Raw genomic sequence first — 15164 nt, forward strand, 5'->3', positions numbered from 1 at the left:
TTGACAGCTGTTCCATACCCCTAATCACTTTTGTTGCCCTTCTCTGTACTTTTCCCATTTCTAAAATATCATTTTTAAATGGGGCAAACAGAATTGCATGCTGTATTCAAGGTGTGGGCATATCATAGATTTATATAGCATCATTATGATATTTTCTGTTTTATCATCTATCCCTTTCTTATTGGTTCCTAACATTGTGTTACCTTTATGACTGCAGCTGCATATTGAGTGGATGTTTTCATGGAATGATGCACAATGACTCCAAGATCTCTTTCTTGAGTGGTAACAGCTAATTTAGACCCCATCATTTTGTATGTATAGTTGGGATTATGTTTTCCAGTGTGTATTACTTTGCATTTATCAACATTGAATTTCATCTGCTATTTTGTTGCCCAGTCACCCAGTTCTGTGAGATCCCTTAGTAACTCTTCGCAGTCAGTTTTGGACTTAACTATCTTGATTAATTTTGTATCATCCTGTCACATTTTTCTCCCAGGCATAAACAATGAACCACTAACATTGACTTTGTTTGTTTTTTAAGGAAAAGCAAGGATGTTGAAGGAGATCCAACTAGTGCTCTGTTTCTTTTTTGTCTTTGTGTTTGCCATTTTGTATGAACTCTCTCTGCAGTCTGGCTGTGTCTTCTCTTGTACACCTATTACTAAGCGATTCCTGACGCAAGAGGATATTATGAGCCAGAGCAGAAGCATCATCTTTGTGGAGACCACAGATCGCCTTGAGCCTCCTCCACTGGTTTCATGTTCTGTGGAATCTGCTGCCAGGATCTACCATGACAGACCTGTTGTTTTCTTCATGAAAGGCCTGAACAATAGCACATGGCTGGATTCAAATTCCACTTACACAGCCTTCTCACTTTTATCTGCTATGAAGAATGTCTTCATTTTTCCTTTACAGATGGAAACTTTGTTCCAGGAGACACCTCTGGTCTCATGGTATCATAAGGTGAGAGGAAATATTAAGGGAAAAGTGTTTTTGAACAAGATTTAAAGTAGAGGTTGTGGAAAATGAAAATAACATTTTTGCACATTTTAGTGAAGTTTTGAAGCTGTTGTCATTTTGTTTCACTCAGTATGGATCCCTGGTTCATGACAGTTCTCCATGCATTAGTCAAATATTTATTGAAATTGTTATAGACATTTGAGTTCTTGTTCTGAGTCCTTTGAGTCCTGTCTAAAAACTCAGGCAGGCATCACTGCATTAGTCTGCACTTGCTTCATGTGTTCATGGGTCTATTGGCAACTATAACAGCTAAGGACTTCTTTAGTTTATTTATTTTTAAATTAAAGTGGAGAGTCTGGAAGATAAACAGGGTGCTGGCTGCAATACTGGTTCTCCAGCCCTCTGTGCACCAGCATAACCCAAGGCCTGAATTTCTCTCTCATTTTTTATCCTCTTCAGAGATTGCCAGGAGGGGCCTATTCCAAAGCCCACTGAAGTCAATGAGAATCTTTCAATTGAATCCCACGGGCTTTGAATCAGACAGTGAGTGTGTAAAGTGAGATGCAGGGTTGTTTTATGGAAATAACAGTTTATGATTCATATTCTCATTATTTCATAAACACTGCATGTTTCCTTGGAGTTTACTGCACCTTGGAAACACTTGTAGAATCATGTTGAACAAAATCTACATCTGCTCTTGCCTTTTTCCAGCAAAGTTTCATAGCTAGAAAAGAAAAATGGCCATTAATTTTTAAAGGGATTAAAGTGAGGCTAGACACGGCTGAGAGTTTTATAGAATATATAGCTAATGGGATCAGGTGTTTAGAAATTTCGAAGTGGAGTCCATTGCATCTCTTTGATCCCTTTCCAACTCTGCAGGTAAATGCAACCCAGGAAAAGCATTGGGTTCATATTAGCTCTGACGCCAGCAGACTTGCACTGATCTGGAAATACGGTGGGATCTACATGGACACAGATGTCATCTCCATCAGGCCTATTCCAGTGGCAAACTTCCTGGCGGCCCAGGCTTCCCAGTTCTCCAGCAATGGGATTTTTGGCTTTCCTCACCATCACTGGTTCATTTGGGATTGCATGAAAGATTTTGTTCAAAACTACAATGGACACATTTGGGGAAACCAAGGCCCATTCTTAATGACGAGGAGGCTGCGAGCCTTATGCAACCTGACCAATTTCCATAATGTGGAGGATCAGAGCTGTCAGAACATTTCCTTCTTACATCCTCAGCGTTTCTACCCCATCCCTTACCCAGCATGGAGGCAGTACTATGAGGTCTGGGATACAAACCCTGACTTCAATGACTCCTATGCTTTGCACCTGTGGAACTTCATGAACAAGGAACACAAGCCTGTGGTTGCAGGAAGTAACATATTAGTGGAAAATCTATACAAAACATACTGCCCTACCACTTATAAGGACCTTATTCAAGGCACAGAAGGCAGTGGTCATATGCAACAAAACAAGACTGAATGACTGGATCTAGCAGAACGAGGTGTTCTTTCCAGCCCTGATAGTCTTTTGACTAAAATAAACTGCACAACGTGTATCTCCTCTTAGTCAGTGACGCTCAGCCATTTTCTGTCTGCAGACCACTTTGTAGGAGAGAATCTCTCAGAAACCACTTCTTTTCCCAAGTTTCCCCAGGACCTAATGAAATGTGTAGGAAGGTGTGTGTGTGTGTGGGGGGTGTAAATATCATGTCATCACCAATGGTAAGTATATTTTGTCCTTTAGAGTAAAAGTTTCCAAAGCAGCTAAGTGATCTAGGAGCCTGAGTCCCACTTTCAAGTCATGTTGGCTTTGGGAGCCAAAGATCCACTGAAAATCAGTGCGACCTAGGAACCCAAGGGTCACATTTTGCAAGGTATTTGGTGCCTGCAGATGCAGATAAGTGCTTTTGCAAATCCCATTAGTCATCTATCTGCATCTTTAGGGGCCTAAATGCCTTCAACAATCTGGCTCCTAAGATGCTTTGGGAAATTTTGTCCTGTCATTTGCTGTGTGATTGTACAGCACTTTGTGCAATGCGGCCCCAAACTGTCTCAGGCCTCTCGGTGCTACTGTAATATCAGTGTTCAGTAATAATGAATATAATGACAATCAATCATAATCCCACTCCAAGTGTTCATTAACATTTTTATTTTCCCTCTCTTTTGCTTCAGCTATGTACCCTACCTTGTGGCCAGTGACATTTTAAATGCACATGTAAATAAAATATCTAACCCACTCCAATGGCTCTGGATTTGTATTCCCCTCTCGAGCCTCCTTCAAGCTTCTGGGATGGAGTGCAGAGAAAAAGGGAGTTGTGTTTATTCATTGTTTCTTATGGCCCTATTCTTACAGTATTTGGGCAGCTCATTTAAATTATTAAATTATTAAATTATTATCTCCCCAGGCCGAGAGTGGCAAGTGCGGCTGCCCCGCTCCCGCGGCCGGAGCCCCGCAGCCGCGCGGCTCCGCTACCACCGCCGGAGCGCGGAAATCCGAACTGCCCTCCGGAGAGTACATGCCCCACAAATCGGCCCCGCACTGACTAAAGCTGGCCCTGCTGCTAAGGGAAAGGGATTGTAACTTAGGCTTCCCACCTCTCAGGGGTGTGCCCAAGTCTCTGAACTATGGGTAAGGCTAAGTTTTTTCATCCATATTTTTAGTAAAAGTCATGGACAGGTCACAAGCAATAAAGAAAAATTCATAGAAGCCCATGACCTATCCCTGACTTTTACTAGAAATATGCATGACAAAATGGGGAGCTGAGGGGCCCCCACACCACACCAGAGGGGCCTGGCTTGGAGCTCCCAGGGTTCCCCCACCACCACAGCAGGTAGGAGCTGCGGGGCACTTGGGGAGCTCCCAAGGACCTTGCAGTCCCCAGTCTCTACAGGCGGAGGGGGCACCCTGCAACTCCCAGACGCCGTGGGCTCAAGTCACAGAGTTCTCTGGAAGTCATGGAGTTCATGACATAATCATAGCCCTAACTATAGGGTATTCTGATGTGAGAGTCTCTCCTGATGAAGCTTGGTCGACTTTGTATGAATAATTAAATACACATTGGGGCAGAGAAAGCATGATCCTCGGTACATCCTCTGCCAGGCTGTGGCTACATTGCTATTTTTAGCATGTTAGCTCAATCAGAGGTAGCCATGTACATTTACATAATGTAAGAGACCACAGCACAGGCAATGTGGCCAAGCAGTTAGAGCTGGACTGGGATCCACATGGCAGGGACAGTGGTCAGAGGAATTGCTAGAACCAGGTTCAATAAATAAGAGTCGGGATTGAAGTCAGGCCACTGTCAGAGACCAGAGATAGCGCCAGGCTGCAGTCAGGAGGTAAGGGTCAGGGTCAGGCTGAGATCAGAGGATGGAGAGGAGGCAACAAGGTGAGGTCTGGAGTCAAAGCAGGCCCAATGTCTACATAGTTGCCCAGTCAGCTTCCTAGGGCACCCTCCAGGATTAAATAGGGCTCCTGGCCAAAGGGTACTGTCACTCTGGATCTACAATCCACCATGCTCCCTGGTTTACTCCTGGGTGAATTCTGTGCCAAAAAAATAAAAATTCTGCAACAAAAAAAATAAAATTCTGCACACGATATTTTAAAATTCTGCAAAATTCAGCATATTTTATTTGTCAAAATAACAATATAATCACACCATTTTCAATTATTTTGGTCATTTATTTCAAAATACCTGTCAATAAGTATGTCTGTAACAATACAGACAATAAATAAGATTCAGAAATGTTTTTTGACAAATAGATTCCTTACTACGCATATTAATACGGAACTCGGAGTAATAATTCATTTAAACTACAATACAGACCTGTATTTCCCACACCCCTCAAAAGCAGTGAAAAGGCTTGGGGGAGTCCGGGGTAACAGAGGAGCTGAGGGAGAGGGAAGTAAATTGCTGGGAAGGAGCCTGGGTGTGAACTTGGAGGTTTGTTGGGTATAGGTGGGAAAAGTATGGAACAGGGTTTTTTTCAGGGGTGGGGAGGGATTGTTACGGAACTTCCCCCATGCAGACCCTGGCTGACCCCTAGCCTCTCCCATTCAGTCAGGCACATCTTCCCCTGTCCCACTGTGTTCCTGCACCCCCTGTGTCCTTGCACCACCTGTCCACATGTGTTCCTCCACCCCCACCCAGACACCCATTCCCCTCATCACCATGTGGCCCTGCACCCCATTCCCCTTTCCCTATGTGGTTCTCTACCCCCTCCCCCATCCTCATGTGTCTCTGTGCTCCCACCCAGGCACTCCCCTTCCCCCATGTGTCTCTGTGGCCCCACCCAGCCACCCCCTGTCCATATGTAGCTCTGCACCCCATCCCCCCTCACTTTGTGCCCTGCACCTCTCTCCCACCTGTTGCTCTGTGCCTCTCCTCCCATTCAGCCCCTGCCCCAGTCTGTCCTCCCGGTCTAGCCCTTATGAGACACTGTCTGACTCCCTCCCCCCCACCACTCCAGCACCCCATGCTATCTGTCTCCCCATAGCAGGGCCGCCCAGAGGATTCCGGGGGCCCGGGGTCTTCGGCGGTGGGGGGGGGCCCCTTCGGTTCCGGGACCCGCCGCCGAAGTGCCCCGAAGACCCGCAGCGGGGGCCCCCCCACCGCCGAATTACCGCTGAAGCGGGACCCGCCGCTGAAGTGCAGCCCGGTCTTCAGCGGTAATTCGGCGGCGGGAGGCCCCGCCGCAGGTCTTCTGGACACTTCGGTGGTGGGTCCCGGAACGGAAGGGCCCCCCGCTGCCGAATTACCACCGAAGACCGGGCTGATCTTCGGCGGCGGGTCCCGCTCCATCTTCGGCGGTAATTTGCTGGCGGGGGGGTCGTTCCGCCCCGGAGCGGAAGGACCCCCTGCCGGCGAAGACCGGGAGCGAAGAAGCTCCTGCGCCCGGCCCCGCAAGAGTTTTCCGGGTCCCCCGGAGCGAGTGAGGGACCCCGCTCCGGGGGCCCCGAAAAACTCTCGTGGGGGCCCCTGTGGGGCTCGGGGCCTGGGGTAAATTGCCCCTCTTGCCCCCCCCTCTGGGCGGCCCTGCCCCATAGCCCCTGTCTCCTGACCTGCCCTGTGAGGTGCTGTGAAGAAGGCAGCTTTTCTCTTCCTTAGCTGCCCGGGAGTGGCAGCTTTGATCTCTTCCCACAGTGCCCTCTTGTGGGAAAAAGGCAGAACTATAGAAGTTATTATCTGCAAGGAGCTACTGCTGTTCTTGTGCCATAGCACCAGCTGGCGGGCAGAAGGCAGAGCTGCAACATTTCGGCAGAAGTTTTTTTTGCCCACTAAAATCTGCTGTGCTCATTAATTATGTGTGTGTGCAGTAGCGCAGAATTCTCCCAGGAGTACTGGCTGTGGCTTTGCATGGGCTCCTGGTGGTGATGTGGGATTATAATCTGTCCCAGGATCTGTAGGCCTTGGTTCTCATCCCTGAATCCTTACGCTTATCCTGGCGATTACAGCTGCAGTGTAGCTACACCCTGAGAAAAGAATGACAAGATTTTTCACCATCCCTTCCCATCACCCCCCTGTTATTCACCATGATGCTTCCCTCCACTCTGTGGTACAAACAAACCCTCCCCCTTGTCTTCCCTGTGGTATGATTTTCAACCCAAAACAGCAGAAAGTCTCCTAGCATTTTATGAGGGGGTTAAGTTTACTTAGAAAGAAATTTAAGCTGGATTCTTTCCCAGTTTTAATTCAAATCCTTTCAAACCCGGACCTCTAAGAAGTCTAAATGGCAAATCCCTTCCTGCTCTGCTTGAAAGGCTGTTTAGAAATCCAAAGCCCAGGGGATGGCAGTTTAATAACCCATTATCAAATGTTTGCCATCTGTGATATGGTATCTTTTGTAGACACAGCCGCTAACAAGCAGACTGCAATCTGTAGCCTTTTATCTGCTTCAGCAAGTTACAGTAGAATTAAACAGGGGGCGCATATACACTAGGGTTGCCAACTTTCTACTTGCACAAAACCTAATATCTTTGCCCTGCCCTCTGCCCCACCCCTCCTCTGAAGCCCTGCCCCTTCTTCAAGGTCCCACCCACACTCACTCCATCCCCCTCCCTCTGTCGTTCACTCTCCCCACCCTCACTCACTGGCTCATTTTCACCAGGCTGGCTTAGGGGGTTGCGGTGCGGGAGGGGGTGAGGGCTCCATTTGGGGGTGCAGGCTCCAGGGTGAGACCATAAATGAGGGGTTCAGTGTGCAGGAGGGGGCTCTGGGATGAGGCAGTGGGTTGGGATGCAAGACGGTGTGAGGGCTCCGGCTGAGGGTGTGGGCTCTGGGGTGGGGCCATGGATGAGGAATTTGGGGAGCAGGAGGAGGCTTTTGGCTGAGGGGTGAAGCTGAGGGGGCTCTGGACTGAGGCAGGGGGTTGGGACGTGGGAGGGAGGTATGGGCTCTGGGATGGGGGTGCAAGTTCTGGGGTGGGACCAGAAATGAGGGCTTCAGGGTATGGGAGGGGGATCTGGGCTGGGGCAGAGGGTTGAGGTGCGGGGGGGTTGAGGGCTCTGGCTTGGGGTGCAAGCTCTGGGTTGGGGACCCACACCCTATACCCCTCCTGCACTCCAACCCCCCTTCCCCAGCCCTGAGCCTGCTCCCACACTCTCAACACCTTAGCTCCACCTGGAGCCCCTCCTGCTCCCCAAGCCCCTCATCCCCATCACCATCCTAAAGTCTGCATCCCCATCTGGGGCCTTCACCCTCTCCCACACTCCAAGCCTCTGCCCCAGCCCAGTTAAAGTGAGTGAGATGGAGGGGAGTGAGCAACGGAGGGAGGTGGACTGGAGTAAGTGGGGGTGGGGCCTCAGAAGGGATGGGAAGGGACGGGCCCTCCGAGAAGAGGTAGGGTAGGAGGAGGGGCAAGGGTGTTCGATTTTGTGCCATTAGAAAGTTGGCAACCCTCTCAGACACACACACACACACACACACACACACACACACATTACCGGATTTGCTCGTTACTTTGGGGTGTGCTCATTTATTAGGGTTACTCTTCGGTGGGGGGGGGTCTGTAATTCTATCAATGTACTGCTTATGTTACTTGTGTTCTCATACAGAGCACTACTTCTCCCTACTGCAAGTTCCCTCCCAATGGAGCTATCCTGCAGGTTCCCCAGGGCTGGGTTCTTCCAGCCCCAGAATCAGATGAACACACACACATATTAACAGAGTGCATCTGAGAGGATCGGGTTAATCAGCACTTCCAAGCTGGCCCCTTATATGTCCCTGGATTCAGTAGGCTGGGTCGAACAGCACCTCCAACCTGTCACCCTCATATGCAATGGGCACCGCACCGGAATAGAGCATGCCTGAGCAGGCTGGGTAGAGCAGCACTTTCAATCTGCCACCCTCATATGTCCCATGTTCAGCACGTCCCTATCCCCACTTTCACATTACAATTGTTCTGGTAGTAACCCACTTGATGAGCAAACCCCACAGGATTTTTGGGCGCTGCAGGGATCTTTAGCTTAGGTACGAGGAGCGTTGCTGCAGAGCGAATGGGGAAGCCAAAAAACACCCACGGGGGGGAGAGGGAGGGAAGGAGATGAGAGAGAGAGGCAACCAGTTTAACCATGACAGTTATTTATTGCCAGGTACCAACCATAGGGGAGCCAAACAAACAAATCAGTTATAATATTAAATCTAACTTAAATTTGATTATAAAAGTCAGGTTTAGAAAACTATAACTGATCACACAAGTCAGGGTCAGAAGGCTGTACTGAGAGAGAGAGAGAGAGAGAGAGAGAGAGAGATGGGTTCTCACCACTCTGTGAAGCTTGAATCAATTGGGGTTCCCAGGTGGTGGTGATAGCTGAGGGTCCAGAGAGCTGGAGACAGGCAGAGCCCCCAGCACGATCAGTCAGGAGAAGATGAAGTCCCAATGGAAATTATGCAGATTTTGGATCCAGGCATCAGAGCACTTACTTGAGCATGGATAGGGGTTTTTGTAGGGAAAGAACAATGGTTCAAGAGAGAACACTAGATTTGTTTATGGGTAAACTAAGGGTACGTCTACACTTACCGTCCCGGTCGACGCGGTGAGTTCGACTTCTCGGAGTTCGAACTATCGCGTCTGATCTAGACGCGATAGTTCGAACTCCGGAAGCGCCGCGGTCGACTCCGGTACTCCACCACTGCAAACGGCGGTGGCGGAGTCGACCTTGGAGCCGCGGAGTTCGACCCCGCCGCGTCTGGACAGGTGAGTAGTTCGAATTAGGGTACTTCGAATTCAGCTACGCTATTCACGTAGCTGAATTTGCGTACCCTAATTCGAACCCCCTTTTTAGTGTAGACCAGGCCTAAGTATACCAAAGTTGTTTTGTTCAGGTTAGACAATAGGAACTAATCATTCCTGGCTATGGGTGGTGTTCCTTGGAGGGAGCTCACAATGCAGTTAGGGGGCTTCACTATTTTGGATACCAATAAAGGATTTATTATTAGATTTGGTCTGATAACTACTGAGCTGGGTGTGTGCAGGCGGGTTCATTAACACCTGGAGCAGAGCTTCCCTGCTTCTCTGGTCCCAGAGTTCCATGTGGTTCTTACCTTGGAATCTCTGTTCTCCATTCTGTATGTTAATGGAGATGCTTCCCTGTCCCATCTTTGATGCAAATGAGGCTAGGGGAGTTTCCTTAGGGAGTCACCCTTGTCCCAGGGATCTAAGTGTGTCTCCAACTGCCTTTTCATTGCTTTTTGTAAATCTTTCTTCTGATCAGTTCAAGCAAAGGCTGAGGGAGGGAAGGTCTTTTGTGAGTTGGACAGGCTGGGTACTGCACCCTGGTTCCCCAAGAACACAGAGCTGAGAGGTAACACACGCTTCACCCTCAAAAAAATTCAGACAATGAAAACAAGTTTATTTTAACCACCTGGAGATCTCAGGATGGCTGTGATATCCTCTACAACAGGCTATGCTTAGGCATCTTGTTACTATTGCACATGACATACCTAGTAAAATGCTGTTGCCCTATACAACTCACTGTTGTCAGTCCTCTTGATGCACAGGGTTGATCTGAAAATATGGTATGTAATATTTTGTAAATGGAATTTTTTCTAAATATCTTTTCTTACTCCTGGGGGGATTCTGCACCACTGCGCATGCACATAATTTATTTCCCCTATAGATTTATTTGCTTCCCTGCAGAAAAAACACTTTCTGATGGGGAAACAAAGGGAAGTCACAGGAGCAGTCATGCGACCCTCCCCAGCAGGATGTTTTGGGTGCCCAGAGCAGCTGGCAGAGACGTAAATCACTGTGGGGCAGGAGATGAAACTGGGGAAGTCCTGACTGGTGGCTCCTACCCTGTGCTGGGCTCAGCTGCTAGTCTGGGCTGGGCTGGGGACGATGGGACTTCCTCTTCCTCTGCACGGCATCCAGGGCTGGTCAGACCCACCCCCAGATTTCTTCCCCAGCTGCAGGAAGCTCTGCAAACTGCTTCCATCCCCACCCCGTTTCCTGCACTCATTTCTCCTCAGCCGAAGAGAGAAGGATCCCTATACAGGGAGCTGCTCCCCCATCTGCCTAACCCCCGTGCATGCAGACCCCTTCATACCCATACCCTCCTGCCGAGCCTCACTCCCCCTGCACTCAGAACCCCCCTGATGAGCCCCCTTCCCCCTGCACCTGAACCACACGCCACAAGCACACGTACCCCAATCCCCACCCCACAAAGCCCCAACCAGTTGCACCTGGATCCCCATCCCACTGATCCCCACTCCCCCAGCATTTGGATCCCTCACTAAGTCCTCCACACCCAGACACACACACCCCATTGACCCCTAACCACCTTCACCTGAGCCCCCCTGCAGAGTCCCATTACCATTGCACCAGAACACACACCCCCAACAAGCCCCTGTATATCCAGATCCTCACCGCACTCAGATCCCCCACTGAGCTGCCTGAACCCTAATTACCTCTCAGAGAATCCTCTCTACCCACATCTGGATTCCCCCACACTAAGCCCCTCCACACTTGGACCCTGTCTTGCTGAGCCTACCTGGTGCACCTGGCATGGAGGGGCAGGGCCCTGCGGTGTTTCTGGAGCAGGCCCCGTCCTTGTGCTGTGTCAGGGTTGGGTGCAGCCTCACTGCTGAGTCCCTGTCCGGGAGTGGAGGGGCTACACAGTGGTCTCCCACCTCTGTGCAGCCAGTGGCCTGTGCTCCCCGATGCCATGCTGGAGCCTCCACATTTATTTGACAAATAAAGTTTGCAAAATTTGGCAGAGTTTTAAACTATTGTGTGCAGAATTTTAATTTTTTTGGCACAGAATGCCCTCAGGAGTATTCTCTGCAGGAATGTACAACAGCACGTATCCCATCCCATTCAGGATGATTGTAAACACTGAGAACAGAATTTTAGAATCCTGCAACTAATGTCTTGATTTTAACGGTTAAATGGTTGCCACATTTTACAGTTTGTAGATTTTAACCCACAACAGAATTTCCAGCCACCAAGGCCAATGAAAAAGATTCCTTGAAACTATATAGAGATGTTACAAATTTTTAAAATATCTTTTAAGCCTGATTATCTAACTGCTCTAATATGTATGTCTGTATTTTAGGATACAAGCAAGAAAATGACCAAACACTGTGTCAGAGAATAACTTATATTTAAGTTGGAGCTCTGTATCACGGAAAAGTGTTTTTGGCCTGGTTGGCTAGGAGTTGGTTAGAAGTAATTAAAATAAAATACAGATGGATTTTTCCCCTTTGTAGTGGAATGATAAACGATATTATACTGTTCAGCCACTCGGTGGTGCTGTATGTAAAAATACCGTATTTTAAATGAACTTCTGCCTTACTGGGCAGGGCCTTAATGGACCTTGTGATGAACAGAGCTGGGGTGCAGAAGCAAACTCTGTGACCAGCCCATACGTACAGGCGTATGACACCCTTTAAGCGCCCCACAAGGGATAGGCATATGATAGAAAAAAGAGAGAATTAGGACCCTCAAATGAGTCAACCTTCTGGAAGGCTGTCCAGGCTCCCTGGAGGACAGACAACATACCTGCAAGCCAAGATAAGGATTAGCAGTTAGTCAAACTTAGAAAGAGAGATCACCAAAAATCAGGAACAGTAAAGTCTAGAAAAAGATTCAAAGAAGATGTTCATCCAAGATGAGAGACGGGAAAGTAATGAGAGCACGAGAAACAAAGCAATGTGTCCCCTTTGCTTATGAAGCTTAGTGTATTCTCCCCACCCCCTGATATTGGTCCTTTTCAAAAAGGAACAGTGCCCCAGCTTCACACGGGGCGGGTCAGTGTCAACATCCCCCTAGAGATCACCATACTGGAGGAGAAGGCAGGTTGGCTGGATCCATCTGGGACCTAGATCATTCTCCACATTGTAAAAAAGGGAAAGGATTTCCCCCTCCTCCCTTGCAGTTCATTTTGGAGGCTTGAGGGATTGGCAGGGGAGAAGGAGAAGGAGAATATGGGGGAAGGGATTGGGGCAATTAGAATAATGTTCTAATGTTTAACTTGATATTTATAGTGAGCATGTTACTTTTACATGGGAGGGGTGGACAGGCTGGTTGGCAAGTGGTGTCAAATGAAAAGAGAAAAGGGAGATAAAGTTATAAGGGGGAGTGTGATAAATGAAGGGGGGTGGGGTTAGCTTCCTTTTATGGACACCCAGCCAGACAGTTAGCTATAAAATGACTCTTGGTAGCTGTTCTCTACTTGCTTTACCTGTAAAGGGTTAAAAAAGCCCATAGATAAAAAGGAGCCCAAAAGAGCCAATGGGATGGGTAGAACTGTTTAAAATTGAAACAAGATTCCCCTTTGTCTATCTGTTGTTCTCCGGAGAGAGGAGACGCAGAGCTGGAACAGGACTAAACTATGCTGTAGAAAGCTTTAAGCCAGGTATGAAAAACCATCAGATCATACCTAGAGACTACTTATCTGAAACCCCAAATCTGTAAGTAAATCCAGGAATGTCTAGGAAGACGCAATTAGGGTTTGTGATGTTGCACTCTATATGATTTTATGAAAATATGCTGATGAGTGTGAATATAATGTAACTAAAATATGCTTCATGCAAAAGGTCTCTTGTAAGGTATCATTACAAAGCTTATAACCTACTGAGTGTGGTCATCCTATTTGTATAAATGTACCACTCTTGTATCTGAAACTATAAATATGAAAGGTAACTCTGAGGGCCTATTGTAACTATGCAAAGTGTGGGCCATTAATGGTGGTTTGGAATCTTGATGGCTTCCATGAACCAGGACAATTGACTGTGGATGGCTCTGTTTGCAGGCAGGCCTTCCTGTGAGTCAGGCTGGGAGAAATGAAGACTTGGGGTCTCACAGGACATGTGACCTTGTCACCTGGTACTGGAATCCATCTTAAATCTGTCGCTTTTCCATTTAGAAGGTGGGGGTGGGGACCCAGAGAGATAAAAGATTCCTTCCTTGTGCCAAAGCCATATAAGTTCGTGGAACACAACAAAGAGGGATGCAGTCATGAGAAATCCCCTAGCTACCACCTGAGCTGGAACAAGGGCTGTACCAGGGGATAGGATTGTGCCTAGACTAGGAAGGCATCCAGTCTGTGAAAGAAGCTTATTGAAACATTTCTGAGGGTGAGATTTTATTATTGTATTAGGCTTAGATTTGCGTGTTTTATTTTATTTTACTTGGTAATTCTCTTTGTTCTGTCTGTTACTACTTGGAACCACTTAAATCCTACTTTCTGTATTTAATAAAATCACTTTTTATTTATTATTTAATGTATATATTAATACCAGGGGGTGGGGGTGGGGGAAACAGCTGTGCATACCTCTCTATCAGTGTTATAGAGGGCAAACAATTTATTAGTTTACCCTTTATAAACTGTATACAGGGTAAAACAGATTTATTTAGGGTTTGGACCCCATTGGGATTTGGGCATCTGAAAGTTAAAGACAGGAACACTTCTTAAGCTGCTTTCAATTAAGCTTGCAGTCTGTGGGACGTGGTTCAGACCTGGGTCTGTGTTTGGGGCTGGCCAGAGTGTCTGGCACAGCCAGGCAGGGCTCTGGAGTCCCAAGCTGGCAGGGAAAGCTGGGGCAGAAGTAGTCTTGGCACATCAATTGGCAGCCCCAAGGTGGTTTCTGTGATCCAACCCGTCACAGGGTTATTTCTTTTATTTTTTATTGGCTTGTGGACTCATCTGTGCTAACCCCCAAATTCTTTGGTTTTGCTTGTAGCCACTAAGCTGGACATTAAGAAGGTTATTCTTGATGTTTAATTTTTGTAAGTGGGTTTTTAAAATCTAGCAAAGCCTAAGTTCCAGATGTATTTTCTTTCTTTTTGTTTTTAATAAAATTTACCTTTTTTAAGCACAGGATTGTGTTGTTGTTTTTTGTTTGTTTGTTTGTATCCTAAGAGGTTTGTGCATATGTTATTTAATTAGCTGGTGGCAACAGCTGATTTCGTTTTTCTTTCTCAGCTCTTCCATGGTGTGTGTGTGAGAGAGAGAGAGAGAGAGAGAGAGAGGGAGAGAAAGAGGGCTTGAGGGTACTCTACAGGAAGGAATTCCTAAGTGTGCCTTTCAGGGTTCTCAAAAGGGGTTTTTTGCAGTTGGGTGGTGGCAGCATCTACCCATCCAAGGTCAGAGAGAATCTGTAACCTTGGGAGTTTAATACAAGCTCGGAGTGGCCAGTATTGATTTTTAGAATCCTTGTGGGCCCCCACCTTCTGCACTCATAGTGCCAGAGTGGGGAATCAGCCTTGACAGGGAGGAAAATTGATTAGGAGTAATCAAAATAAAAAAAAAATCTTGAAAAGTCTTTGGATCTAAAGAATGAAAATGGATATTTCATGTTGAATAACATTTTTGGTTTCAGTGAGGGGAGAGACCTACCAATGGCACAAATAGACTTTTAATTAAAAATCTGTATTCTAAAAAAGTCTGATAAATAAAAATTCCAAAATTTGGTTTTATATTTTCTTCATACAATCATCTCTACCAACTAACAGTTTAAATCTCTTTGATCATGGCTAATATGATTGAATTGTATTCCATAAATGCCACCGGTCCTAACTGTAGTTTAAAAAGGGGGAAAAAAAGGTTTTCAAGCTATTAAAGCTGAGGCTTCAACAAAAACAAAACCCCACACCTTAAATAGGAACATAAATACTTCAAAGGTAACTGGTTCCACACTTCTTATATTTCTCCAGGAACATCAAATAAAAGAGTAGCAATTATTATTGCCAGAC

The 15164-nt window shown here is 47.1% G+C and overlaps 1 protein-coding gene across 1 annotated transcript; it reads left to right on the plus strand.

The window, feature by feature from the left end:
- Nucleotides 1–549: 549 nt before the first annotated feature.
- Nucleotides 550–2451, plus strand: LOC123377566 (alpha-1,4-N-acetylglucosaminyltransferase-like). Its single transcript, XM_045030611.1, has 2 exons — nt 550–963; nt 1840–2451. Exons 1-2 carry the CDS (start codon nt 553–555, stop codon nt 2449–2451), a joined length of 1023 nt encoding a protein of 340 aa, XP_044886546.1. The 5' UTR covers nt 550–552.
- The last annotated feature ends 12713 nt before the right edge of the window (nt 2452–15164 follow it).

The sequence above is a fragment of the Mauremys mutica genome, chromosome 9 (genome assembly GCF_020497125.1).
Source record: "Mauremys mutica isolate MM-2020 ecotype Southern chromosome 9, ASM2049712v1, whole genome shotgun sequence".
Classification (NCBI taxonomy): domain Eukaryota; kingdom Metazoa; phylum Chordata; order Testudines; family Geoemydidae; genus Mauremys; species Mauremys mutica.